We start from the raw sequence: 25699 nt of genomic DNA on the forward strand, positions 1-25699 counted from the left end.
TGGGGCGAAGGGGAGCCCGGCTCGGGAAGGCGGTGCAGGGTGGCCCCCGAAACCAGGTGGGGGCCGGGACGAAAGGAGGAGTACTGGCCGGGGAAGGGGAAACGCGAGTGGGGGGGTCTGTGCGAGAAGCGGGGAGAGGGCAGGGGGCGCAGGTGGCGGGAAGGAGGAGACGGGAGCCAACGCCTGGCTTCTTGCGCCCGGTTGGCGGGGACGCGGCCTGGCCCCTCGCGGGCAAGGTGTGCGCGCGAACTTGATGCAGGGGAAAGTGGCCTCGTCGATTCCTCTGTCGTTGATGTTCGTTTCTGTTTCCTGACTTTTTTGGTCACCTTGCACGCCAACTGAAGTTCTCTTTCTCGGGGGTTATTATCAAGCGATACAAAGATGGTGGGGGCCAGGGTGGATGCAGGTTAGGTGGGGCCTGAAGCGAATATATTTTGTGGGAGGACGCAAGGAAATATGTAAAATTATTAAGACAAAATTAGTTATACAATATGTTTTTGCGTAACGTGTATTTTGAATAATGTATACATAACTTTACAGTATAATATGAATGTATACATAATGTAATGAATGCTATTTTACGACAACTAATACAGTTATTTTATGGTAATCTTGGATCATGAGAAAATAAGTCAAATTGACAAATGCCACAAGCATCACAAAATTCAGAAAAATAGCCTTGGTATGAGTTAATGAATGCATCTTTAATGCCTTTGCTTGCATTTTTGTCCGCATTCTCATTGAATGCCACATCATGACTTTGCAGAATTGTTTTCTGGAAAGAACAGTTCAGACGTTGCTTTAACCTGTTAGATCAAAGTTAATGTTGACCTTGGTTTGGGTGGCGCTCCTGGCTTAGCATAGATGTGCTCTGTTAGCAGTGTTCCTGTAGGCTTATGCTCCACAACAGGAATTCTAATACGCGTGTAGACACCACTGTGGCGGACCACAGGCAGATGGAGAGCATGGGAGGAACTCACTCTCATGGGGAAAAGGGGCAGTCAGGGGGCGCTGGGGGTCCAGTGGAGGCTTCCCATTGGCTGGACTGCTGAAATCTCTGACAGACTGAGCTGTGCGTGGGGTAGGGGGCCAACAGAAGTCTCCTTCCTCCCGCCTGATGCTGAGTAGAGGCGCCTCCCCAGTGGGAGATAGAGATCTCTTCCTGTTTAGAGTAACTGACGCACCTGGTGGGGGTGAGCGCTTCCCCCAGCCTGAAGCCTCCTGCAGGTGTGGTTTCTGTAATTAATTCCACATTTCCCCCTTTCATGAAGATCTTTTGTCAAAGTATCAGTGATCAAGAGTTGGGATCTCGGGACTTCCCTGGTCATCCAGTGCCTGAGACTCTGAGTTACCAGTACAAAGTGCCCGGGTTGGGTCTCTGGTGAGGGAAGCCTCAACTAAGACCCAGCACAGCCGAAGAAATTAACTTAAAAAAAGATGAGAGGACCTCCCTGGTGCTCCAGTGGCTGAGACTCCATTCTTCTAATGCAGGGAGCTCGGGTTCAATCCCTGGTTAGGGAACTGGATCCCACGTGCCGCAGCTAAGAGTTCTCACGATGCGACTAACACCTGGTGTAGTCAAATCAAGAAATGTTAAAACTAAAAAGAGGAGGATCTCTGTATAGTGGTGTTCTGTCCCTCAGTGCCAAGGACCTTCCCTGGTTGGCACGTCCCTCCCATGTCGGTCGTGGTCGAGTCACAGCTGTGCCTGACTTTCATGATGGACTGTCACCCGCCAGGCTCCTCTGTCCATGGGATTTTCCAGGCAAGAATACTGGAGTGGGTTGCCATTTCCTTCTCCAGGGGAATTTCCCAACCCAGGGATTGGACCCGGATCTCCTGTATTTCAGGCAGCCTCCTGCATTACAGGTGGGTTCTTTACCAACTGAGTCACCAAGGAAGCCCCACATCACTTCCCATTTTGGAGGAAAAGTAAACAAATGAGGCAGATGGCATCTGAGTGAGGAAGAGCACCGTAGGGAGAGCTCTCAGCACTCCTTTTACAAGTCCATGCTTAGCCAAGGCTATAAGCACTAGGAATTATCTCAAAGTGCTAAGCTAGCATCATCGTGTCAAAAGTGAAAGTCACTCAGTTGTGTCCGACTCTTTGCGACCCCATGGACTGTCCGTGGAATTCTCCAGGCCAGAATACTGGAGTGGGTAGCCTTTCCCTTCTCCAACAGATCTTCCCAACCCAGGAATCAAACCGTGGTCTCCTGCATTGCAGGTGAATTCTTTACCAACTGAGCTATCAGGGAAGCCATCGTCTTATTAGAAGTGTCATTTTTTATAAAGTTTCAACAAACAATAGATGCAGAACTCGAGTATATTGAGCAGAATTAAAAACCACATAATAGGGACACCCTTGGTGGCACAGTGGATAAGAATCTGCCTGCCAGTGCAGGGGACACGGGTTCAATTCCTGGTCTGGGAAGATTCTACGTGCCACAGAGCAACTAAAGCCCGTGCACCGCAACTGCTCAGCCCGGGTGCTGCAGCTCCTGAAGCCCTCGGGCCTGTGCTCAGCAGTGAGAGGAGCCAATGCAGTGAGAAGCCCGGGCGCCACAACCGAGAGCAGCCCTGCTCACGGCAACTAGAGAAACCCCGCGCTCAGCAGCAGAGACCCAGCACCACCACACAGAGATGAAGTATTTTTTAAAGAAGCATACAATAAACCCAATTTGCAAGACGGTTCCACATCAGGAGCCCAGAACTGCAGGAATCCAGCCAAATAAACGAAAAAGACAGCTGGTTATCAGATGACGGTGCTATAGCCAACGTGCCTGCTCTTTAATTTTCTGTCATTGGGTCTCTACTTCCCCAGAGGCCTTTAACCATCGAAGGAAGAGGCGTTTGCTATTGCAGACACCTGCTCGCTCAGCAAGCAGGTGATCACAGGTTCGCTGGCGCTCACTCCCGTCCATGGGAGGAAGGGTCTTCCTACAGAGGCAAAGCCAGAAACTCTTAACGCCTCCTGCAAAGTTCTCACTTAAGGCCGTTACAGAGGTTTAATGGGACCGATCCATGTGAGGCTTCTCTTCCATTACGCAGGGAGAACAGGACAGTGAATGTAGCAGGGCACACTGTCCTGTCTTCTCCAACTATCACGACAGGAGGCTGCCCGAGCATAGCAGCCATTCCCCAGACTTCCACATGTGAAGGTGCACGCAGGGGACATGTGTACATAAAGCTCCCACACGAGTGATGGAATCTGTGAATTCCTTCACTAGCTCAGAGGCACTGACGTTACTCAGCCAAGTTTCAAACAGGTTGTCACTGTCCACTTTAGTAATTATGTTATCAGCAAAAGAGAGACTATGTGGAAAAGCCGAGGAGTTGCAATTCAGGGTGTTAGAAGTGTGACCCACCATAGGCAAATCCAGAGAACAACATGGAGGAGAACTTGCTTTTATAGGGGAAGGGGGGAGCTGGCAGGGGCTGTGATGACCAGAAAAGTGACTGGAGGAAGTAGGATTCTAGTGGAGGCTTCCCATTGGCTGGGCCCCTGTTTTCATTGGCTGGGCTGTGGGGGTGGTTGAGGGTGCCCAGGGCAGCTTCCTTCCTCCTGCCTGATAGTAAGTAGAGGCACCTTCCTCTCTGGGGTAATTGGTGTCCATGGCAGGCACAAGGGCTTCTCCTACAGCCCAGTCCCACCTCCAGCTTTGGCTGGCAGCGGCTAAGTCATGTCCTACTCTTGTGACCCCATGGACTGTAGCCTGGCAGGCTCTTCTCTCCAGGCAAAAATACTGGAGAAGTGAAAGAAAATTACTGTAAGTTTGTTAAGGTTCATAAAGGGCATTCTTTGGTCACCTCTGAGTGAGAGTGGATGGACAAATGTGGCTGGATTGTCTGTTGAATATAACAAGATGGAAAAGGTTGATTGTGACGAAAGCGTTGTCAAATTTGCAGATACTAAGACTTGAAAACAGAAACTGATCCATGATGTTCTTTATTACTGTGAACAATGGACGTGTTGGAATGTGCATTCCCCTCTTTTTTGAGAAAACACATTCATATAAAGAAAGTTTTGACCCATCACTTTCCCCTTTCCTGTACTGTTTATTGAGTGTACTTACTTTTCACTTTTTACATGACTGTGTGCATGAAGTTCAGCAAGACGGCGTTCCCACCACTAGCTCTTCTTTTCAGGCCACTGTCATTACTGAACTCTCGGTCCTCCGGAGACGGGGAGCTGAAAGATCCATTGGGCATCCCCAGTGGGGACTGCAAAGGCCAGGTGTGTGGGAGGAGAGGGTGGGCTGTGGTCTCTGGGGGCCGAGTGGCTGGACCAGGAGTGGAGGAGCCCAGCAGCTTCTCCAGAGCCCTGGCGGCCACCTCTTTCAGCTGCAGAACGTAGCCCCACCTAGACTGAGCCAGGTACAGGCCTCTGCAGGTGGTCAGGGGAGGAGAGGGCCCAGCAGGAGAGGGTGGCGCTGCCAGGGATGGGCCTGGGTTCAGTGGAAGCTAGGAGGGGTGGTGGACAGCTGGCAGAACCAGGGTCACAGGTCCCAGCTGGGCTGTAGACTGCTGGGTCCTGGACAGGAGGGAGCCCCATGGAGGAGGGTGGCCATGGTGGGGCGGGAAATGTCTGCTGCGGAGGGGTCCTGGGAGATCCCCACGGGCCAGCCGTAGCCTCTCCGACACGGAGCTGGTGGGTCTTAGCGTGAGCAGAGCCATCTTAGGGTTTCCGGGTTCGAAGTGAGGCAGTGGAGCGAGTTCCGCCCAGGTAGCAAGCAAGTGCGGGTCCTAGGCGGGAGGTCCCGCCGGCGTCAAGGGGCAAGGGCCGCAGTTCCGGATGAGGCCGGCAGGAGGCGCGCGCGGACCGACCGCTGCTCCCCAATGAGCCCGAAGGGGCCGCTGCCCTCCAAAGATCCACATCTGGGGGAGGACAGGCGCACAGGAGGCTAGTCCCACCAGGGGTGGGGGAGAGGCCCACTTAACACAGGGCAACCAGGAGAGAGACCTTCTCTATCTTGAGACACTAGCGGGCCTGGGCTGTGTCCAGCGCCTGGCGGGGGGAAGGCAGCTCTTCCCCGCCACCTGTGAGCTGGCGCAAAGACCCTGGGGCCAGGTTGGCCTGGTGTCGGGAGGCTGTGGGTGGTCAGGGCAGCCCTGGCACCTGTGATTCTGCACGTGAGCTTGTCTCCCAGGTCTGCAGTTCTGCATGTGGGGTGGGGTCCATTTTCTAAGAATCTGGGCAGAGCTTGTCTCTAAGTGGGGGAATTGGGGGTGATCTTTGCCTTCTTGGCAATTTTATGTGTTTTCCGGAGCTTCCAAAATGCTCTTCTGTTGTTTAAAACCAAATGTTTTTGAATAGGTGGTACCATGAAGTGGTTTAAAAACAGTAGGTGTTCAGAGAAACTGGCCCCTCCCCACCTCCCACCATGTCAATTACTTCCTCCTGCATCCTTCCCAAGTCTACAGAGAATACAAAATACAAACGGCCATGGAGACCCTTCTCTCCCACCTCGGCTTACGGAGGACGCTGCACACATTGTCACCTCCTTGCACCTCTTCTGCACCTGGGCGTCAGTGGGCGTGACTGGCTGCTGTGAAGTCAGCTGCCGGACCTCACCACCCCCTTCTTTCTCCTTTTTTGGAGGAGGGACAGCGTGGGCAGTGCGCTTCCAGGCGGGGGAGCGGGGGAGCCCCTTGTGGCTAGCGCTGGGGCAGGGGAATTCTGGGCAGGACTGGAGGCTGGCCTTTCTGGAACCCCCTCCATCAGGTGACTACACAGTGAGAGTGAAACTGGCTCCTTTCAGAAGCTGCAGCCCCGGGGTGACCTTCAGGGCTCAGCTCTCAGGACAGGGAGTGGGTTGTGTCAGGAGGCTGGCTCTACCAGCTCCGGGCTCTGCTCTGGGGACAGCTTCAGGCACAGGGGGGCAGCCCACATCCAGGGTCCCAAGTGGGGGCCTATGTTGACCCGCCTGCCTCAGGGCTGAGTGCTGTTCTCCCAGAAGCCTGGGCGTAAAGGACAGGAGGTGAGGTGTCCAAGGAGACCGGCCGTGCCAGTGAGGAGCAGAGGTGCCCTGGGCATTAGGGAGTGTCCTGGGGCGCTGATGAGGGCCTGGGAGAGAAGACCCCAGGCGGCTGAGCAGGCGCCAGGGGCCAGGGAGGGGGCCTCGGGCAGAGTAGGAGGTGGCGGTCGCACCGTCCCCAGGGGTCTGCAGGCCCAGTGAACGGCAGATGGGGCCTGTCCTGCCTGCTTGGGAGAGCTGAGAAAAGCCAGGAGCCACAGCAGCTTCGACCCGGGTCTGTAGCCGGGCCCACATCTCTCTGGGGGCACCGAGGTGAGGGACAGAGGCCCCAGGCCACAGCCCTCAAGGGAGCAGGCAGATGATGCAGGCCCCGGCAGGGTCCACTGGGGCTGTCCCAGTCACCTCCCGGAAGGCTGCCTCAGAGACTGAGTTTTGCTTTCTTTTTGGCAGGAAGGAACCTGCATGGGAATCCCCTGCGTTGCTGGACGACCAGAGTGAGTCATCTCTTCCCAGCCTGCCAGGACCTAGATGTCACCTTCTGAGCTGGTGGCGGGTGTGGGCTGGCCGCGTCTCCGTCAGCAGCCCCTCCCTGCCAAGGCTCCGTCTCCCCGGTCTCTCCAGGACCTGCTGCCAGAACCACACACACGCACACGCATATACACACACACACACACACACACACACACACGCACACTCTATGTATTGATCAGTGTATGCAAGGAGACCCTCTGAACTGGCAGTCTGAAAGATATGAAAGCATTCTCATGCTGGAAGCCTCTCTAGGACCTTCAAGATTAGCTCAGCTCTGTCACTGCCAAGGGCTGCAGGCAGCCACCTTCTGGGGAAGCAGGACTTTCGCCCAGGAAACCTCCTCGGGAGGCAGGGTGGGCTGATGGGGCCCTGAGCCCAGCACCTTCGCTGTCCCAATGCTGGAAGGGGGAGTGAGGTCTGAGCCTCCCTGGGGACGCACTGCAGAGGCAGGTGAGCGACTCCCAGATTTTACCCTGAAGAAAGAGGGGTGCTGCTATGGGGAACCTCATGGGACAGCCTCGGCCCCCCAGACCCCAGGAGAAGAGACCTCCTTACCCCTGAGAGCTCCATGAGTCATGAGCCTTGAGAGAAAGGCTCACGGAACCCACAGGAGGGGACGGTGGGGCAGGGATGCTCAAGGCAAGTGTTAGCCACTCAGTCCTGTCCGACTCTCTGCAACCCCATGGACTGTAGACTGCCAGGCTCCTCTGTCCATGGGATTCTCCAGGCGAGAAAACTGGCATGGGTTGCTATGCCTTCTTCCAGGGCACCTTCTCAACCCGGGGATTGAACCCAGGTCCCCCACATTGCAGGCAGATTCTTCACTGTCTGAGCCACCAGGGAAGTGGCAAACTCAGCCTTGAGGTTCACAAAACTCGTGCTGGACGCAGGGTGGCCTCGCTGCTGCATGCAGGGCTGTGGTGTTTGGGACTGGGGAATTCCGACGCCAAGTCATGATTTATGCAGTGTGACAAGAGTACTTCTGGATGCCGAGTGGATAATTTACATTACGTGGCTTCACAGCCTGCCTGGTTTCGTTCACTCCGTCCTTAAGCACTTTGCTTGGCTTCTGATGCTCCCCTGAAACAGGGGTGCCCAGTGTTCTGTGCGACCTGCCAAAGGAATCTTGCCCGTCCCTTCCTGCAAGATGGGGAGAGCCATCCCCTTTCCCCCGAGCTGGTGTCAGAAGAGACTGTTCTCAGGTATTTAGAAAGCCGTGTCCCACGGGAGAGAATCCGAATCCTCCCCACCCTCCTTCAGCAGATAAGAAACGCTTGTCCTGGGGTCCCACACGCAGAGGCAGTGCCCTGCCCCTCCCGGCGCGGTCCTTTTGTTCTGGTCAAGACTGCAGCCTCATTTCTAAATGTTTCCACTTGTGTGTTTGCATGCCAAAGGCATGTATATTTGGTTTTGTTTGGTGGTAAAATTCACATAATGGAAAACTCACCATTTAAACCACTTTCAAGCTTACATTTCAGTGTCATCTGTACTTTTGCAAGGTCGGGCAACCATCGCCGCTACTTGATATAGAACATTTCACTACTTGCAAAGGAGACCTCCCTTTAGGTCTTCCTACCCTTTAGACAGGAAGGAGGAGGAGGGCATGGCAACCCACTCCAATATTCTTGCCTGGAGAATCCCCATGGACAGAGGAGCCTTGTGGGCTTCACTCCATGGGGTCGCAGAGTCGGACACGACTGAGCGACTAAGTACAAGCACCCTTTAGATAGGCGGGGTCCGTTTGTACTTTTTCTCATGAATGTAACCCACTCTCGGGCTCAGCTCTGCGCCGGGACCCTGGGCCTGGAGTTGACCCTCCGAGAATGAACAGCTACCACCGGCATAAGGAGCCGCGGAGTCCTTCCAGGACAGAGCCCTCGGGAGACTTAAGTATCCAAGGCGCGGCAGCCCCGCCCAATCGGTGCCCGCTGAAGCTCCCTGCGCGCTTCTGGTAGGCTCCAGTGTCAGTCCGTCAGGAGGCGGGAGGGGTGGGGACAGGGCCGGCCAATCGGGCCCCCCGTGGCTCTCTGCAGGCCCTTGGTAGGCTTTTGTGTCAGTCCGTCAGGTGGGCGGGGGCCCTAATGAGGGGGCGGGGAGAAATCTAGCCAATAGGTGCTCGCTATGGCTTCCTGGGCGCCTCTGGTAGGCCCCCACAGCAGTCCGTCAGGCGGGCTAGGGGGCGGGTCGGCGGCACCCGCAGCGGCTGGCTGGCAGGCAGTTCCGGGCGCGAGGCGACCGTTGGTGAGTCCTGACGTCGGGGTCGGGGTCGTGGTGGGGTCGAGGGTCGGGGTCTAGGGGCGGGGACGCGGGGTGGCGGGGCGCGCGGACCCGGGAGGCCCGGCGGGAAGCGCGGACGCCGCGGCGCGCGCGCCTGAGGGGATTTCTCGGGGCCGGAAACTGAAAGTCGGAGCGGGCCCCACTCAGGAAGGTTCGCGAACGGCGGGGCGTCCGCGGGGGCGGGCCCGGGTCCGGTGGGGCCCCCGCGCCTCGAGCCGCCCGCCAGCTGCGGCCGCGGCCCCGCTTGGGGTGCGGACGGGCTCCCAGACCTCGGGGCCGCCGCGAGCTCCTCCGCCTGCCCCGGCCCCGCTGCGCTTTGGCCTTGCCCGACGGTGACCCCGGGCCCCGGGGCGGATGCGGGGTCCAGAGCGGAGGCAGGTGTCGGGGCGGGCGGAGCCCGGGGACGCTGCTCTGCCGCGTGTGTGGGGCCTCGGGTTCGGTGGACGCCGAGCGGGCTCCCGGTGGACCCGGCGGCGGGCACAGCGGGAGCCGGGGACAGCTGCGCCCGCGCCGGCCGCCGTTCGGCGGATCAGAGTCTGGCAGGGCAGGGGGCGTGCCGGGCCTCGCGCCTGGCCCTGCGTGACTCAGGGGCCACATGTCCCCGGCGGTGGGGCCGGCGACAGCCTTTGCTGCTCAGTCTCTGGCTTTAGGTGGAGGTCCCAGCCTGCCCAGAAGTGTGGCTTGAGTTGTTTCTGTATTTTTTAACAGCTTTATTGCGGTGTAGTTTGCATATCGTAAAACTCCTCATTGCTTGAATTTCAAACTCCTAAGAAGTGCTTTTGTAAAGCCTTTTCTGGGGGGCAGGAGCCTCTTCACACATTTGGGCGTCTGACTCTCTGATTCCAGCCCCCAGCCTGGCCCAGCTCCCACCTCAGCCTGCCCTCCGGGGACCGAAGCCCCGCCCCCCTGAGGCTGCAGCCCGCGAAGGCCGCGCTGGGAGCCGAGCCCCCGTGCGCTCCGGTCCTGTTGCGGGGGACAGCTGCGTGGGCACCTCCTGAGACACCCAGGCTGCACCACGGGCCCTTCGGGCATCCCCCTGCCTGCGTCCCAGACCTCTGCTGTCCCAGGCTGCGTGGTGCCCTGTGACCCCGGTCTGTCGGCTGTACTGGTGGTGGTGGTGCCACTCAGCGTGCCCAGCACCCTGCGTGGCGCACGGCAGGATGAGGTGAAGGTCACATGTGTGCATCACTGACTCGGTCACTCTGGGGAACTGAAGGAAGGGGCTGTTTCAACAGTGCTTGTGAGCTGGGGCTGGAGCGGAGAAGTTATAGCCATCACTAGGTGCTGAGGACAGTATTTTGGGGGGGAAGAATAGACCTTTTGACTTGAGTCAGGTGTGGGCCCCTCTTAGCAGTGGGAAAGGCCAGCCTACCTGCCAGCATGGTCAGCGCACCAGTGTGGACTCGGCACAGCCTGGCAGGTGGGTTTCCATGGCAGGATGGCACACACACAGGCAAGGGGAGGAAGGTCAAGAGAAGAAAACTCAGAAAAAAGTGACCTGCAGGCCCCACAGGTCACGTGGAGCGGGGTGCACACATCCCGTCCGTCCCCGAGTCCAGGCTTGGGCTCGATGCCCCGTCACGAAGGGTGCTAGGACTGCCCTTCCGGGAGATGGGTCCAGGGGGCAGGTGTGTCACTGTTCCGTGGAGGGGCTGTGTCTCGGGAGAGGGACCGAGGCAGGCTCCACAGAAGCCTGGCTCTGAGCAGCAGGGCAGGCCCGCAGGTGGTGGAGAGGGGTTTGGGGCAGGTGTTCTTGTGGACTGGCTGTGGTTTAGGAGGTGAATGCACAGCAGTGGTGGGGGTAGGAGGTGAGTAGCAGGGGTGATGTGGTGCGGGTTCCAGGATTGGGGTGCCCTGCTTTGGAACGGGGTAGGGCATGGCTGGGCTAGTGTGTGGGGGGGGCAGCACAGAGGAAGGGCCGGACCCAGGCATGGGAGTTGGTGACCAGCGGGAGCCTGGGAAGCAGGGAGGGCAGTCATAACCCCCTGCACATGCCCGGGCCACTCCTCCCTGCCTCTAGGCCCGTGATGCCCTTGTGCCAAGGGAGCAGGTGAGGGCTCTCTGGGACTCCGAGAGCCTGCTTGGGCAGCCTGGGGGTCTGAGGGAGGAGCCGGGTCCCCGTCACGTGTTTAAGGGCCTGGGGCGGCCCTGCGGTACGTCACATCGCGGTGGACGGTGGCCTGGCCCAGCGGTAGCATTGTGGTCAGGTTCTGGATGCTGGTTTTTTTTGGGGGGGCAGGGATTGTTGGGTCTTCATTTCTGCAAGTGGGCTTTCTCAGTCTGAACATTGCTGGACTCATGGGGGCAGGATGTGCCAGCTTGGTCAGTGGACGCCAAGCGGGCTCCCGGTGGACCTGGCGGTGGGCTTAGCAGGAGCCGGGGACAGCTGCGCCCGTGACGGCTGCTGCTTGACCAGAGTCTGGCAGGGCAGGGGGCTTGACAGCACGAGTAGCTGCGAGCGGGTGCTGCGAGAAGGGCGGGCGCAGCATGTCCTCCTGCGCTCTCGTGTCAGCAGTTGCTGGGTGCTGAGTTGGTACCCGATCACGTGGCATCGCGTCGAGCTTGAAGGAGGTGGACGCCGTGTGAACGGTGCTGCTCACTGGGGCTCTGGTCCTGGGGCCGCGCTGCGCACCACACGCAGATGCCAGGCCTTGACTGTGGCCGCGGGAGGTCTGCTGTGCAGGCAGCTCAGCCCTGGGGGGTGGGAGCCCAAGCACTGCAAGCAGCAGGGGCGGCTGTCGGGAGCGTGGGTTTGGGGGAGTTCAGTCCCTGCATTGGGGCATCCCAGAGGGAGGCTTTTGAGTTGAACCCGTGTGTCTGCTGGCGACAGGTGGCCCCCCAGCAGCCGCCTGTTCGACTCTTGATGTGACGCTGGTTTGGGCAGCAGCTCAGCCTTCTGAGATAACTCACTGACACCCATGCAGCGGGCGAGGACGGTGGGGCCCAGCTGCCCAGTGGCCTCGGGCTCAGCCGGGGTCTGGGCGATCTCCCGCAGGGATGGCCCTTTCCACGGGTCCTCCCGCTCTGCACACAGGTGGGACCTGGGCTTGCGAAGGAGGCCTGCAGTGAAGGAGATGGCAAGGAGCAGTAGGTGCCAGGCGCCTCCACCCTCCTGGGGGCTGCAGCCCACCTGGGGACTTCTTTTGTGTTAAAGCCCACTTCTAAGGTTGCCCTCCATTGTTAGCGCTATGAAGCAGGGTTGTTCTGGATGAAGGTGCGTGTGTGTGCCGTAATTAGGGCTTTCACCATCTTTTTTGGATTTTCTGGGAATACAAGCTCCGTCTCTTTATTTTTAAAATGAAATATTTGTACAGAATCCGTGTCTCCTGCATTGACAGGCCGGTTCTTCACCACTGAGCCACCAGGGAAGCCCTCCGTTTCTCGATGGACACCAACCGGTGTCCTGGCCGCCTGGAGTCAGCACAGGCCCCTCACATTCAGGGCTTGGCCCCACAGGGCTGCCCCCACCCCACCTCCGATGGCAGTGGGTGGGCGAGGCCTCCTGTACTTCAGACCCACTGACTGTAAATTGAGGGTTTTCATGACCCCTCCTTGGGGTCAATGATTTGCTAACAGAGCTCGGAAAACTCAGAGAATCTCAAGTGTCGGCCTGCTGGGAGAGACACCAAGGGCCAGGTACAGGGGTGGGGAGGGCAGCCAGACCCACTCCGTGCATTTCCCGTGTCCAACTAGAAGCTCTCCAAACTCCCTGGTTTAGAGTTTTCTAGAGGGCTCCACTGTGAAGGTGCGCTTGATAAATCATCAGTAAGTCACCTCTAGTTCCCCTCACCCCCAGGAGATGGGGGTGGTGGTAGAGGGGCCATCCGGCCCCATCGCTCAGGAAGCCCTGGGGGGTCTGGGTGCTGCCGGCAGGGAGAAGCCCCCGCGCCTGCTGCCTCAGAATCGCCCCCGGGCAGCCGCCCCCCAGCTCCTTCGTCTCCTGTTAGCTTTGCCTGTCCTCCAAGTCCCTGTAACTGGAATTATTCTATAAGTAATTTTTGGTGTCTAGTAGAAGCGCCGTTTAGCAGAATGTCCCTCTGTGGTGTCGAGTCAGCGTGCCCCTGTCTGGAGCGTGTTTGGGTGTGAGCTGGTGTGAGGCAGGGCTGGGCGCGCGGGGCACTCCTTGCTCTTTACCACCTTGCCCGAGAGAAGTGAGGACTTGGAAAATAAACTGGAGGCTCGGAGGCCCAGGAAGGGTTTGGTTCCTGGTTGGAGGTTCCTGACACTTGACCCCTCACATCTGTCACCCTGAGTTCAAAGGTGGCCGGCCACCCGCCTGCAGTGCGGGAGGGTGCAGTGCAGCCCGGAGGGGCCGAAGGGGCCGCAGGTGTCTGGGCGGGCGGCTGCAGCAGCGTGCGGTTCGGGTGGGGTTTGGGCACGAGTTTAGAGCCTCTGTGGTGTCCCTGTTATGATCCTTTTTTTTTGTTAGTTCTACCAGTTTATGGCTACCCACCCATGTCCCCCCACCCTCACGCACATGTGCTCAGTCAGGGGACCCGTGGGCTGCAGCCCGCCAAGCTCCTCCGTGGATTTTTCCAGGCAAGAATACTGGAGTGGGTTGCCATTTCCTCTTCCCTCCGTTAGGATTAAGAGTTAAAGTGCATCTATAGATGTGATGGAGTGAAACATTTAAGGCTTTAAGCACTGAGACCTCCCAGGGCGCCCTCGCTCTGGGCCAGGGAGCTGTGACTGCTGAGGGGGACGTCGAGGCCTGCAATGTATTGGGGCTTTTTCCCTCTTTATTGCTCAAAAAAGAGACCGTTGTGTGGTTCTTCAGCGTCCAACAGGAGTAACAGTCTGTGGATTAATGGAATGGGCTCAGCGTGCCACAGGAGGTGTGGCCAGCCAGCCGCATTTGGGTGGAAAGCTGCCGAGGGAGACCGGCTGTCTTGGGGCTGGGGTCAGCGCGGCGGCACCTGGCTGCCCGGGGGCCCCCTGCAGGCGACTGTGAACGCTGTCCAGTGTTTCCCGAGCACTCCACGATCGCCACCTCGAGGAGATGCCAGCCCCAAGAGTTGAGGGCTGCGGTCTCCGTCGGACGTGGGCTGGGCCGGCTGGCCTGGGAGAGGGGCCACCCCGCAGTGGGGGGTGCCCGCTGCCTCAGCCTCGACCCCCGCGTGTACGAGACCAGCGTCCCGCCTCTCAGGCTGGACCCCCACAGCCCAGCGGCCTCGGCCCCTGGTGGCCGCGCGTCCCCGGACCCACCCTGATGCGCTGTGCTCTCCCTTAGGGCGTGGGCTTGGTGGGCTGCGGCGCTCATGGCTGCAGCCAGCGTGACCCCTCCCGGCTCCCTGGACCTACTGCAGCCCGGCTTCTCCAAGACTCTCCTGGGGACCAAGCTAGAGGACAAGTACCTGTGCTCGGCCTGCAAGAACGTGCTGCGCAGACCCTTCCAGGCTCAGTGTGGCCATCGCTACTGCTCCTTCTGCCTGAGCAGCATCCTGAGGTGGGCCCGTGGTGGGGGCGAGGCGGTCGTCTCCTCGGGCCAGTCTTCCCGCTCCTCCGTGTCTTTAGTGGGAACCGCACAGTCTGACAGAGTCGCAGGCTCACAGCCCTTTTGCGCCGGGCGCCTGTGTCCCCGAGGGGCTGGGAGGCGGGGGCGGTGGCTGGTCCTCAGGACAGTGGTCCCCGGTCCCCGTGTCCGTCTGTGGGGTGCGCTGGCACACACTGCCCTGTGCCTGCTGGCCGCCCTACTTGGTGGCCGTGAAAGCGCCAGGGCCATGGGGTGGGTCTGGTGGCTGGCAGGGGCTGCTCGCCATCGGCAGCAGGCTCACAGGGCCGCTCCCCCCTCCAGCTCCGGGCCCCAGAGCTGCGCCGCCTGCGTGCACGAGGGCATTTACGAGGAGGGCGTCTCAATCCTGGAGAGCAGCTCGGTGAGTGAGCTGTAGGCGCTGCGCTGGCCGCGTCACGAAAGGGAGCCTGGGGGCAGCAGCTGCATAGGAGAGGCGGCCCTTCCCGAGCCTCGGCTCCGGGCCTGGGGTGGGTGGTGGGGGGCTCACCCGAGGGCCGCTGTCTCCCCAGGCGTTCCCGGACAATGCTGCCCGCAGGGAGGTGGAGAGCCTGCCGGCCGTCTGCCCCAGCGAGGGCTGCTCCTGGAAGGGGACCCTGAAGGACTACGAGGTAGGGGCCTCCACGGAGGAGAGCAGCCGCCACTTGGGTGGCCGCACGGAGCTGCGCGCCCGGGGCTGGGGAGCTCACCATGTGTGCATGCTCCTGGGGTGGCCGGGGGGCAGGGAGCAGCAGCATGAGCGGGGCCCGGGTGCGGCCGGAGCACCACGCAGGTGAGAAGTCAGCTTTCTCGCTGCTGGGGTGGTGGTGTCTCCTCGCTGAGCATGTTCACGCTGGAGGATGCAGGAGTGGCCCACTTGTCAGTCCTGGGGTCACAGGAAGGCGTCTTGACAAGGTGCCAGCGACAAGGGCAGTGGCCGGGTGCGTCTCTTGTGGGCCCGTCTGGCAGGTTGGGGAACCTCTGTGCCAGCCACACCCTGGCAGCTGGGCCTACCACCCCGCTGCCTCCTTGGGAGCCGGGCCAGTGCTCTTCCTGGAGGCTCTCCTCTGCGGGGCGCCCGCACAAGCGGTGCCCGCAGCACTTCCCAGTGGTCGGGTGCTCCCCGCGGAGGACGCGGTGCCCACACTGTGGCGGGTCACACCCCGGGCTAGGCCTAGTCTTGAGAACAGGGGAGCCCGCCCCAGGCTGCAGGGGGAGGGGCCTTGGGCTGTTACACCAAGGCCCCTCTCAGCCATGGGGTCCTTGACGCGGGGTCTGAGGGAGGGGAGCGCGACAGGGCAGGGTGGCCAGGCCCAGCCTGAGGGGCTGGGGCTCGTGTGTCGGGGCGGGGGGGCCCCAGGATGGGCCCCGGAGGAGGCCTCGATGCCCGCACAGCCCCCTGGCGAGGCCGCAGGGCTGTCTGCAGGGCACCTGTTCTCTGCCCAGGGCTGCCCAGACCACAGAGCAGTCTCCCAGCCGGGGGGCAAGTCCAGGCTGTCCTGAGTTTCTGCCTGAGGGCGGGGCCCGTCGGCTCTGGAGTGGGACCCTGGGTGCCCGCAGACCCCCTCTTCCTGTCCCAGCCTGGGCCCTGCCCAGCGGTGCTGCCTGTTTTCTTGCCCAACTCAACATCGTGGGCTTCGGGCTCTCGGGGTCTGCATTTTGCCAGAACAGCTTGTCCACGTCTGTGGAGGAGCCTGTGGGCAGATGGACAGCACGTATGCTCTGCTCTGATTAGGCACCGGGCCTGGACGCACAGGCCTTTCTGCGCCCCTTCCGGGAGCAGGACTCCATGGGCCACCATGGGGCAGGGGCACGGACGGGTCCCGTCTGTGGACGGGCCTGCGCTGTTGCTGCCCGGGGCTGTCCAGAGAGGAGGCCTTGGGGCAGGGTCTCCCTGCAGGGGCGGGGGGGGTGGGATGCTGTGATGCTTTTTGAGGGGACCAAAGGTCCCTGGGGACAGGTGGAGTAACCCCAGCTCCCGAGTCCTCGGGGGCTTCTGCGTCCGGCTGGCAGTGCGAGGGCAGCTTCGAGGACCTCTGGCTGAGAGCCTGGGACCACAGCCAGCCGTGGGCCCGCCAACCCTGCAGGCACGCGGGCTGGAAAGTCCCTGGCTGGGCCTGGGAGCTCAGGAAAGTCCCCAAGGGGGTGGTCATGTGGGAGGCGGGCCCGCCTGGTCTCTTGAGTGCAGCCCTCGGTGCAGTTAGCTTAACCTGTCACTGGCTCGAGAGGCCACAGCCGGCGAGGCCCGCCTCGGTGTGCAGGCAGCCACCTTGCTGCGTGGCGGCCCCGCCCTCTGCCCCGCGCCAAGACATCTGCCCTCTGGGTTGCTCAGAACTGGGGCCGTGCTGGGAAATGCTGGGGCTGCAGCTGAGCTCCGGAGAGTGTGGAAAGATGGGGAAAATCCTGTGTAGCCTTTGAATAAGCTTTTCCCTTGCAGTGATGTCTAGCGTTTTCTAAGAACCCAGTGAGATAATGTTCCAGTTCAGTCAGAAGGTGGTAGAGCGCCTGCCAATGCAGGTGGGGGCGGCTGGGGGCTGCTCTCTGGAAGGGAGAGGCAGGGAACGGCAGAGGGAACAGCAGGGAGAGAGGACCTCGGGCTTCAGAGGAGGGTCCGGGCGGACCTGGGGGGGCCAGGCTATGGGGCCGTCGCAGCTGAAGGGGGCGCACAGCGGGGGTGCTGGGCCCTGCCGGGGCGTCCAGAGTTGAAACACCTGAGCATTTGGTTTGAACTCTGGCTGACGGCGTGTTTGTTGATTTCTCCGTGCTGTCCGAGAGGAGTGGGAGCTGACGGAGCCAGCCCGGCCCCTGAACGGGACCCTGAGCCTGGGGGCGGCCGCCGTGGAGTGGGGCCAGGCTCGACCAGGCGGGCCTTCCTCTCCAGGCTTGGTCAAGCTGCCCCGTGCCCAGCCTCCGGCATTTCCTTTGCTTTGATCAAACCCAGGTGCCCCTTGTTTGTGCTTCAGGAGCTGTGGTGTCTCAGGCTCCCCTCGGCCTCCGTGTGGTGGTTTGCCCTGCGCTCAGTGCGGTCAGACCAGAACCCTCTGGGGAGTTGCGGGTGCCCTGGGGGTTCAGGGACGTGCCCCCTGGGCATACCTGCAGGGCAGTGTTTGAGGCGCTGTCCACGGAGCGGCAGCCCTGGGGCAGGGTCCCTCCGCTCTGCTCCCTGCATCCGGTATTGTCCTGCCCACCCGCTGCGCGGCCCGTCTGTGTCCTGGGGCCCGGCCTCCGCAGCAGCGTCCCTGACGCCCGGCCCCCCCCCTGCCCCCCCCCCCCCGCCATGTGGGGCTGCCTGGGGGCTGCATCCCATCTGATGCGCACCCCTGGGGCGGCGTGGAGCTGGGGTCCTGGGGGCTCCCCGGCTGCCTGGAGGGCCTCCCTGTGCCGAGCCTCCAGGGTGCTCCTGGGGTTCTGCTTTCCCCGCAGCCAAGCCTGCCGCGCAAGGTGGAGGCCGTGTGCCCGCCGTCCTGGACTGTGGGCCGCGTGGAGACGGCCCGAGACAGGCTCCTCCTCCTTCAGGGTCACTGTGGCTGACCTCTGGGGCATCCAGCCCTGCAGATCGGCCCTGCAGCCCTGAGCGGCCCCCGCTTGGTGGGGGCCCAGCCTGCATCTCCACAGAGGCTCTGGCCCCGTGGGGTGGTGTGCTTGGCGCCTAGCTGTGCTCCTACGAGTGGTCATGTTCACATGATATGGATTTGACTGCAGTTTTTATAAAAGCACCGCACACAAAGCGTCACGTCCTGTGTTCTGCTTACTGCCTCTTCCTGCGCCCTTTCCGGCCAGGCTTCCTGACGGCTCTCCTGGTCTCCGCCTGTCCCCTGCGCCCACCACCCCGCCCATTTCCCGGCCCACCCTTTCTCTCCGCTCCAGCTGCCTCCGCCTCCTCTCTCACCCCGTGGCCACCCCAGTGCCCGGCAGGCCTGGCTCTCACGGCCGCGGCACAGCCACCCACGTCGTCGCCTCTCCTGGGACAGCCTGGGCCTGGCTGATCGTTCGGAGCCCCAGGCTGGGACCCCGCGTCCCCGGCCACATCACCCATGGCCTCGGCTCCAGGAGGGTGAGGGGAGGGCCTCCGTCTGGCTGTCGCCTGGGCCGGGGTGGCTCTCCTCTGTCTTTCGTCCTCTGAGAGCCTGTCCCTCTGCCTCCGTGCCCCCCTCACCGTCCCCTCTGTGTCCAGAAGGTGGGGCTCCGCTGGCTGGACCCGGGTCCTGATCTCTGCCCTGGAGCAGGGGCGCCGGAGTGAGCGTGGGGGTCCTGTGGCCTGGACGCGGCCAGAATCCCGCCACTGCCCCGCTGACACCCGCTCCCTCTGTTGCCAGAGCTGCCACGAAGGACAGTGCCCGTTCATGCTGACCGAGTGCCCGGCGTGCAAAGGCCTCGTGCGCCTGGGCGAGAAGGAGCACCACCTGGAGCACCAGTGCCCGGAGCGGAGCCTCAGCTGCCGGCACTGCAGGGCGCCCTGCTCCCCTGCCGACATGAAGGTGAGTGCGCCGGGGCGGCATGCGGGCCTGCGTCTTCCTCCCTTGGCCTCCTGGCGTCCAGACGGGCCGGCCCCGAGCCTGTGGATGCCCCCCGCATGCCGGGCCAGGGCCCTGACGGCCGCCGTGCCCCTTGCAGGCGCACCACCAGATCTGCCCCAAGTTCCCCTTGACGTGCGACGGCTGCGGCAAGAAGAAGATCGCCCGTGAGAAGGTGGGTGCTCTGGGCCAGAGTGGGCTCCATGTCTCTCCCGCCCCCCCACCCCCCAAGGCACTGCCCGGTGTCTGCGCCCTTGGCCCGCGTGGGCGGGGACCTGGCGCTTGGGTGTTCCACGCTGTGTCAGGGCTCCCAGTTTGCTGGGGGTCTCTGTCTCTGAGGGCGGGGCGGGGCGGGGTGGGCAGCAGCTCTCGTCTGCTCCTGCAGCACGTGGTCTCACAGGCCCCTCTCACGTCCCTGCTGGCTGTGTGGGGATCTGACCTGTGTGGCCGGCTGTCTCTCCAGCCCTCCAGCTCTTGGGGGAGGATGAGAGCCCTGTGGCCTGTTTTTGGGGAGGCAGCTGTGGTGCGTCTGACAGAGTCCGTCTGTCTTCTTTTCCTTTGAGTGTCTGGGGTCGCTCTGTAGAGAGAACTCGTTTGTGGCTGTGTTGAGCCGTCACGGTGCTCCAGGGTGAGGACTGGGCGGTGGGTGCTTTCTGGGCGCCTGGGGCTCGGGTCCCTCCCAGGCCGGGAGGGGGCCCGTCCCGCCCCGCCCTGCCAGCCTTGGGCCCTCAGGCCTGGCCGCGCAAGCGGTGAGGACTGTGTCCCGGCTGGTTTCAGGTGGCGATGCTCGGCGTGTGAACATGGCCAAGAGCTTTTCTGCCTTGAGTTTCACCAGCATCCCCCCCAGCTTTTTTTTATATTGGGGTGTAGTTTGATCCCTGGAGGAAGGCATGGCATCCCACTCCAGTATTCTTGCCTGGAGAATCTCATGGACAGGGAAGCCTGGCGGGCTACAGTCCATGGGGTCACAGAAGGTCAGACACAACTGAGCGACTCCCGCTAACTCACCGCTGGCCTTAGAGCCCCGGGGCCATAGACCAGCCGTAGGGGGGAGACGGCAGGGCTGCTTTCTGGGACTCGGAGGCCTGTGCGGGGAATAGAGGCTCCGCGAATGATCTGAGATGTCCTCAGCCTGTGCTGGCTTCAAGCACACACATGGCTGAGTTTGCATGTATGCGTGTGAGTGTGAGCGTGCTGTGCACGAGTGTGCACTGCAGCTTTGGGAGCACCTTGCTGGGCCTTGTCTGGCCTGAGTGTGCAGAAGCCGGTGGGGTGGGTCCAGGGACCTTTGCTCGGACTTTGATCTGGTCGGGGCCGCAGGGGTGAGTGGCCAGAGCAGAGGCGGAGCCGTGTTGACTCCAGGCCCGTCAGTTTCAGGACCACGTCCGGGCGTGTGGCAGATGCCGAGTCCCGTGCCGATTCCACGCTGTTGGCTGCCCCGAGATGGTGAGTCCGGGTCTTCAGGTGGCCCGGGTCCTCGTTCTCAAGCAGAGACCCTTCTGGACACGTCTCCACTCTCACTCCAGCCCGGCCCACGGGTGTCTGGCTCTGTCCATTGTCCTCCCAGTGATCCCCAGTGCCTAGCCTTGACCACCCAGTGGAAAGGATGCCCAGCATGTTGCGCCCCCCGAGGGCTGGCCACGCCCCCTGCCCATCCGCTCACCTCGCTTCACCTGGCTATTCTGGCCAAAAGCCCCATGGTCATCCTGGACCTGCCTCCTGTCTCTCGTCACGTCCAGTCTCCAGCCCAGCTTCTGTTCTTCCCAGACGGCCCCTAGCCCTCCCCACCTCACTTCTGTGGCCTGCGTGGCCCTGCTGTGTGATCTCAGTCCAGCCACTGGCCCAGCTGTCCTCCAACACGCCAACTTTCTCTGGACCTTGAACCCACCTCCTCTCTGTGGCCGCTCCTGCCAGCTTCTGGGCGGCTCCCTGTGCGTGTGGCCCTGGCCCTCCTCTCTCACTGGTTCTGTGTCCCCGAGGGCTGGGCATGTGCAGGCCTGGCCCGTAGAGATGGGCACCCCAGCCCTCTGCACTCGGCGGGCGCGGCCTGCTGGCGCCGCTGGTACCTGGTGACTTGGCGTCGCTGGGTCTCAGCACCTGCCCTGATTTTCTGAGGTTGAATGGGGGTGGGGCCCCCTCCATCCCTCGGTCTGTGTGTGCCCTCCTGCTTCTGGGCATTGCAGCGCTGGTTATTTCCCACATGGGCCCAAGGGCTGTTAGCGGCCAGCAGAGGGGCCCAGGGCATGAAGGGCCTCTTCTCAGCCTATGGAGGGTCCCGTCCTGTTGACCTCGTGGCTCCAGCAGCAGCCTCGGCGCAGCCCCCACGTCAAGCGCCCCAGGTTCCCGGGCACGAGGCCTCCCCTGCAGCTGCGTCCCTTTATCTGTGCTCTAGACTTTCTCGGCCCTTTTGACCCTCCACACTTGCTGTGGAGCTTTGCAAGGGACGTGGCTGCAAAGTCAGATCTGTGCGGGGGGACTACCTGAAGGTGAATTTTACCCCCACCCCCTGCCGTGTGGCAGTGTCTTTGATGGCTCCTCCCGCGGCTCACACGCGGGGGCGGCCCATGGGGAGGTCTGTGTCCCAAGGTGGGGGTGGGTGGTACCGCGCTGCCGCTCAGTGTCAGGACTCACCCTCCTGCCACCACGCGCTCGGGCACTGGCGCCTGCTAAGGTCTGCACCCGGGGCCTGCGGGGCTGAGTGCTGTCGCCCCGGCAGGTGGAGAGCGAGCAGCAGCCGGAGCACGAGGCGCAGCGGCTCCAGGAGCACCTGGCCCTGCTGCTGGGCGTCCTGCTGGAGGCTGGGCGGCCCCCGGGGGACAGCCGCCTGCTCCTCAGGCCAGGCGAGGGCGCCTTGGAGGCCGGCACACCCTCCAGGGTGGCGGAGCTGCTGCAGAGGTGCGAGGCCCTGGAGCGGAAGACAGCCACCTTCGAGAACATCGTCTGTGTGCTGAACCGGGAGGTGGAGCGGGTGGCCGTGACGGCTGAGGCCTGCGGCCGGCAGCACCGGCTGGACCAAGACAGGATCGAGGCCCTGAGCAACAAGGTCCGTGCTGAGGGCAGGGCGTGTGCCCACAGTGCCCAGGCCTCCTCAGACAGGGGCCAGGGGCCGCGGGGTGTCCGAGCCAGGGATGGAGGGTGGCGCTTGGGTGTCCAGCAGGCTCCCTGCTCCACCAGGGCCTGAGCAGAGCTCCTCTGATCCCCTCCTCCGATGGGGGCAGAGGTGGCCACGGGGGGTGTGCTTGCTGCTTGTGTGGACCCACGCGCGTTTCCTCCTGGGGTGGGGGTCTCAGGGGCATGGAGCCCACCTGCGAGCAGCTGAGCCAGGAAGGCTAAGGCGCTGGGCGAGGGGCATCCTCCTGGAGATGGGGACAGGCACGGAGGTCTGGCACAAGCTCGTGTGTGCTGGACGCAAGTTGGTCTCCGAAGGCCTGGTGGAGGCCCGTCCTCACAGCCCCGCACCCCAGGTGCAGCAGCTGGAGAGGAGCATCGGCCTGAAGGACCTGGCCATGGCCGACCTGGAGCAGAAGGTCCTCGAGATGGAGGCGTCCACCTTTGACGGCGTGTTCATCTGGAAGATCTCGGACTTCTCCAGGAAGCGCCAGGAAGCCGTGGCCGGCCGCACGCCCGCCATCTTCTCCCCAGGTGCTCTTGGGGGCTTTCCCGCCCCTGCCCCGGGCTGAGGTCTGCCGCAGGCCTGCTCCCTGCTCCTCACCCCCCTCACTCTAACACGGCCGCCCCTGCTGTGTCCAGTGCTCAGCCCTCCGCTCCTCGTTGGACGGGAGGCTCGTCCAGACCGGGGGTGGCTGGCCTTGGCCCTCTGCCCAGAGCCCTGCGAGCTGCGCGTTGACCCAGCCTGAGCCTCCCGGCCGGCAGCAGAGCCAACATGGGCTCACGTTCAGGCCCCGTTTCTCCACGCTCTGTGTGTGTCTGTGTCGGTGGCTGACCCCTCCTCGAGCCCGGGCTGAGTGGCAGGCGCTGTGGGGGAGCCGCACGGCCGGCCTGAGCTCACCCCCCGCCCCGCAGCCTTCTACACCAGCAGGTGCGGCTACAAGATGTGCCTGCGCGCCTACCTCAACGGGGACGGCACGGGGCGCGGCACGCACCTGTCCCTCTTCTTCGTGCTGATGCGTGGCCCGCACGACGCCCTCCTGCGCTGGCCCTTCAACCAGAAGGTGCGTGCAGGGCTGCCTCAGAGAGCTTGTGTGCCAGGGCGGCGGGCAGCCGGGCTGAGCCGGGCACCCAGGTGTGGGTCTAGGTGAGGACGGAAGTGAGGGGACGCACAGCCCCGTGGCCCTCGAGGAGGATGTGGCGTCCCCGAGTGCAGGGCAGGGTCGCGCTTCTCCCCGGGGGGCGCTGCTCCTGGGCCGGGGCAGCTGGGAGCTCCTGCTGAGAAAATGCCCGTGAGAAGACTGTCCTCAGAGAGAAGGCCCGAGGGCCACGCATCGGCACCAGCCTTGGGCCTCTGTCAGCAGACAGGCCGGGCCGGGCCCAGAGGGACACGCCCAGCCGCCCGCGGAGCCGTGATTGCCTGTGGCCCCCGGGCGCTGTCCCCCCAGGTGACCCTGATGCTGCTGGACCAGAACAACCGGGAGCACGTGATCGACGCCTTCAGGCCCGACGTGACCTCGTCCTCCTTCCAGAGGCCGGTCGGCGACATGAACATCGCCAGCGGCTGCCCGCTTTTCTGCCCTGTCTCCAAGATGGAGGCCAAGAACTCGTACGTGCGTGACGACGCCATCTTCATCAAGGCCATCGTGGACCTGACCGGGCTCTAGCCGCCTCTCACGCAGCGCGGCCCTGTGCTGGCTGCACGCCTGCTGAGCTCAGTCCTGAAGTGCCCGTCCTGAGCGGGGCCGGGCTGCGGGGCTGTGTGTCCCTGGCGGGTGCGCCCCACGGCCCTGGAGCCCTCAGCCCACAGCAGGGCGGCCGCGGCTAGGAGCCCGGGAGAGGAGGGTCGGCCTCGGGCCTGGCTGCCGCTCGGAGGAGAGCCCTGCTGGGCCAGCCTGACAGGCTGCACGCGGGGGGTGCCCCGTGTCCCCAGCCCTGCAGGGTGTGTGGGGGGCCCAGCCCTGCCAAGAGACACGTCAGCTTCCCCGTCCGTGCGGGGAGGTGTTAGCAAACCCTCAGCTCTCTGTGCTGAGTGCTGTCCTGGCTCCGGCCCTGGGGGCAGTGACCCTGGCCGTCTCCCTGAGTGTCCCGTGGCTCCTGGACACCGCGGACCTCAGGGAAATCGGCTGTTCTCCTGGGAGACTGCTTGTTGGGCGGCTTCCCTCCCTCAGGTCTCACCAGGAGCTGCCGTGGAGAGCAGGGCCCCGGGCCTGAAAAGTGTCAGTGGCTTTGTCTTCAGTGGGGGCCTGATGTGGTGTCGCCCCAGGAGCAGCCTCGCCCACCCTGGGGGTCCCCTTGACAGCGGCAGAGCCCGGGCGGCCTGAGCACGGGGTGCAGCTGGTGGGCCCTGTCGGGGCCTCAGCCTTGGGGCCCCCGGCCAGGCGCAGGTCCTGGCCGCTGGCTGTCCACACCCAGCTGTGCTCGTGACTGCGCCTGGGAGACTCGAGGGCCAGGTCCTCAGAGAGCCCGGGACACGCTCAGCACTGCCACTCACGTCTCTGGTCTGAGTTGTTAATCAGCAGCAAAGCACGGAGAGATATAAACTCCGTGCCCAGAGTTAACCATGTACACGTTTTGAATTACATATTTTAATTAAAAAGGCGTTGCAGAAAAGCGGAGTCCTGCTTCCTTCCCCTCGTGCCGCCTCAGCTGGCCAAGGCGCTGCCCTTGTGGATCGGGTCCTCTGCTGTGTGTGTGATTTCTGTCTCTGTGTCTGGTCTCCCACGCGTGACATGTGTGCACTGGGTCCCCTGCCCCAGGGTGGAGAGCCTGGCGTGCTAAGCACGGTGGGGGTGTAAACGCCAGCCCCCCAGTCTGTCGCCTCCCCACTCCACTCCCACAGGCACACACCTGCCCGCGCCCGTCTCCGGGGCTGGCCGGGCGTCCCTGCTGCCCTGCATCCCATCCAGCCCTGCGCACAGGCTCACAGCTTCGGCAGGATCCCTCCTGGCTGGAGGAAGCGCCTGGAATCCCGTGCCTGTCTGTGCTGCTGTGGTCAGGGAGGGGAGCGTCCTGTATGTACCAGATTTGTGGCTGATACTCGTCATGGGGTGAACTGTGTCCCCCAAAAGCTACCACGTACTGTTTCTCGGTGCTTCTTAGAATGCGACCTCGTTTGGAATGGCAGCCTTTACAGAGATTAGTTAGAGGGAGGCGTTAGGCTGGGCTCAATCCAGCATGCCTGGAGTGGACACGCAGAGCGGCGCGCACGTGCAGGCCTGGGGAGCGTGCTGCGTCGGGGGGTGGGGTGCGTGTCTGTGTCCGGAGCCCTGGAGACCGAGGGCGAACCCAGGAAGAGCCCGGGAGGGCACCTCCCCAGGAGCGGCCCTGCCAGCCCCGTGAGCTCCGACCTCAGCCTCCAGGACTCGGAGAGGATCAGTTCTCCATTTTAAACTTCCCGGTGTGCCGCTCACTGTCTGGGCCGCCTGGGAAGCCGCCGGGGAGGGCTCGGCTGTGTCTCCACGGCCTCTGCCCACTGGCTTCATCTTTTGCTGAGAGGAGCGACTGGCCTCTCCGGCGGTCACTTCCGCCGCATCTCACTTTTCTGCCATGTGTTTTGAGGCTCTGCTGTTAGCTACACACACGTGTGGGATGGTTCTCTCTACTTGATGAGTTAGCTGCCTCGCCAGACATCGTAACTGGCCTCTTCCTAGTCAGTCACACATGTTTGGAGAACTCGGGAGAGGGTTCCCGTTGCTGCCGCTGCCGCCTCCTGCTCACATCGTGTCCTTCCTGTCGGGAGAGCGCCTCCACCACGCCCAATGGAGTGGGGCCTTCTCACTGGAGACCTAGTTCTGGGCTGT

At 62.5% G+C, this 25699-nt stretch overlaps 1 protein-coding gene across 2 annotated transcripts; it reads left to right on the top strand.

Moving 5' to 3' along the window:
• The first annotated feature begins 8692 nt into the window (after positions 1 to 8692).
• TRAF2 (TNF receptor associated factor 2) lies at positions 8693 to 24509 on the top strand. Of its 2 annotated transcripts, none has more exons than XM_061434208.1 (11): positions 8693 to 8750; positions 14017 to 14232; positions 14581 to 14659; positions 14808 to 14906; positions 18591 to 18752; positions 18889 to 18963; positions 20160 to 20234; positions 21505 to 21831; positions 22253 to 22430; positions 22812 to 22960; positions 23345 to 24509. In XM_061434208.1, the coding sequence occupies exons 2-11, from the start codon at positions 14045 to 14047 to the stop codon at positions 23561 to 23563; spliced, it is 1551 nt and encodes a 516-aa protein (XP_061290192.1). In that variant the 5' UTR covers positions 8693 to 8750; positions 14017 to 14044; the 3' UTR covers positions 23564 to 24509. The 2 variants fall into 2 exon arrangements, with proteins under 2 accessions (XP_061290192.1, XP_061290193.1); XM_061434209.1 differs by lacking the exon at positions 8693 to 8750 and adding an exon at positions 8831 to 8937.
• The last annotated feature ends 1190 nt before the right edge of the window (positions 24510 to 25699 follow it).

Source organism: Bos javanicus, chromosome 11 (genome assembly GCF_032452875.1).
Source record: "Bos javanicus breed banteng chromosome 11, ARS-OSU_banteng_1.0, whole genome shotgun sequence".
NCBI classification, from domain to species: Eukaryota; Metazoa; Chordata; class Mammalia; order Artiodactyla; family Bovidae; genus Bos; species Bos javanicus.

Bases quoted from the DNA above. Each gene is read 5' to 3' on its own strand.
- TRAF2 (XM_061434208.1), top strand. From the start codon at position 14,045: ATGGCTGCAGCCAGCGTGACCCCTCCCGGCTCCCTGGACCTACTGCAG. The intron at 14,233-14,580 runs GTGGGCCCGTGG...TCCCCCCTCCAG, and splicing joins TGCCTGAGCAGCATCCTGAG to CTCCGGGCCCCAGAGCTGCG. The intron at 14,907-18,590 runs GTAGGGGCCTCC...CTCTGTTGCCAG, and splicing joins GGACCCTGAAGGACTACGAG to AGCTGCCACGAAGGACAGTG.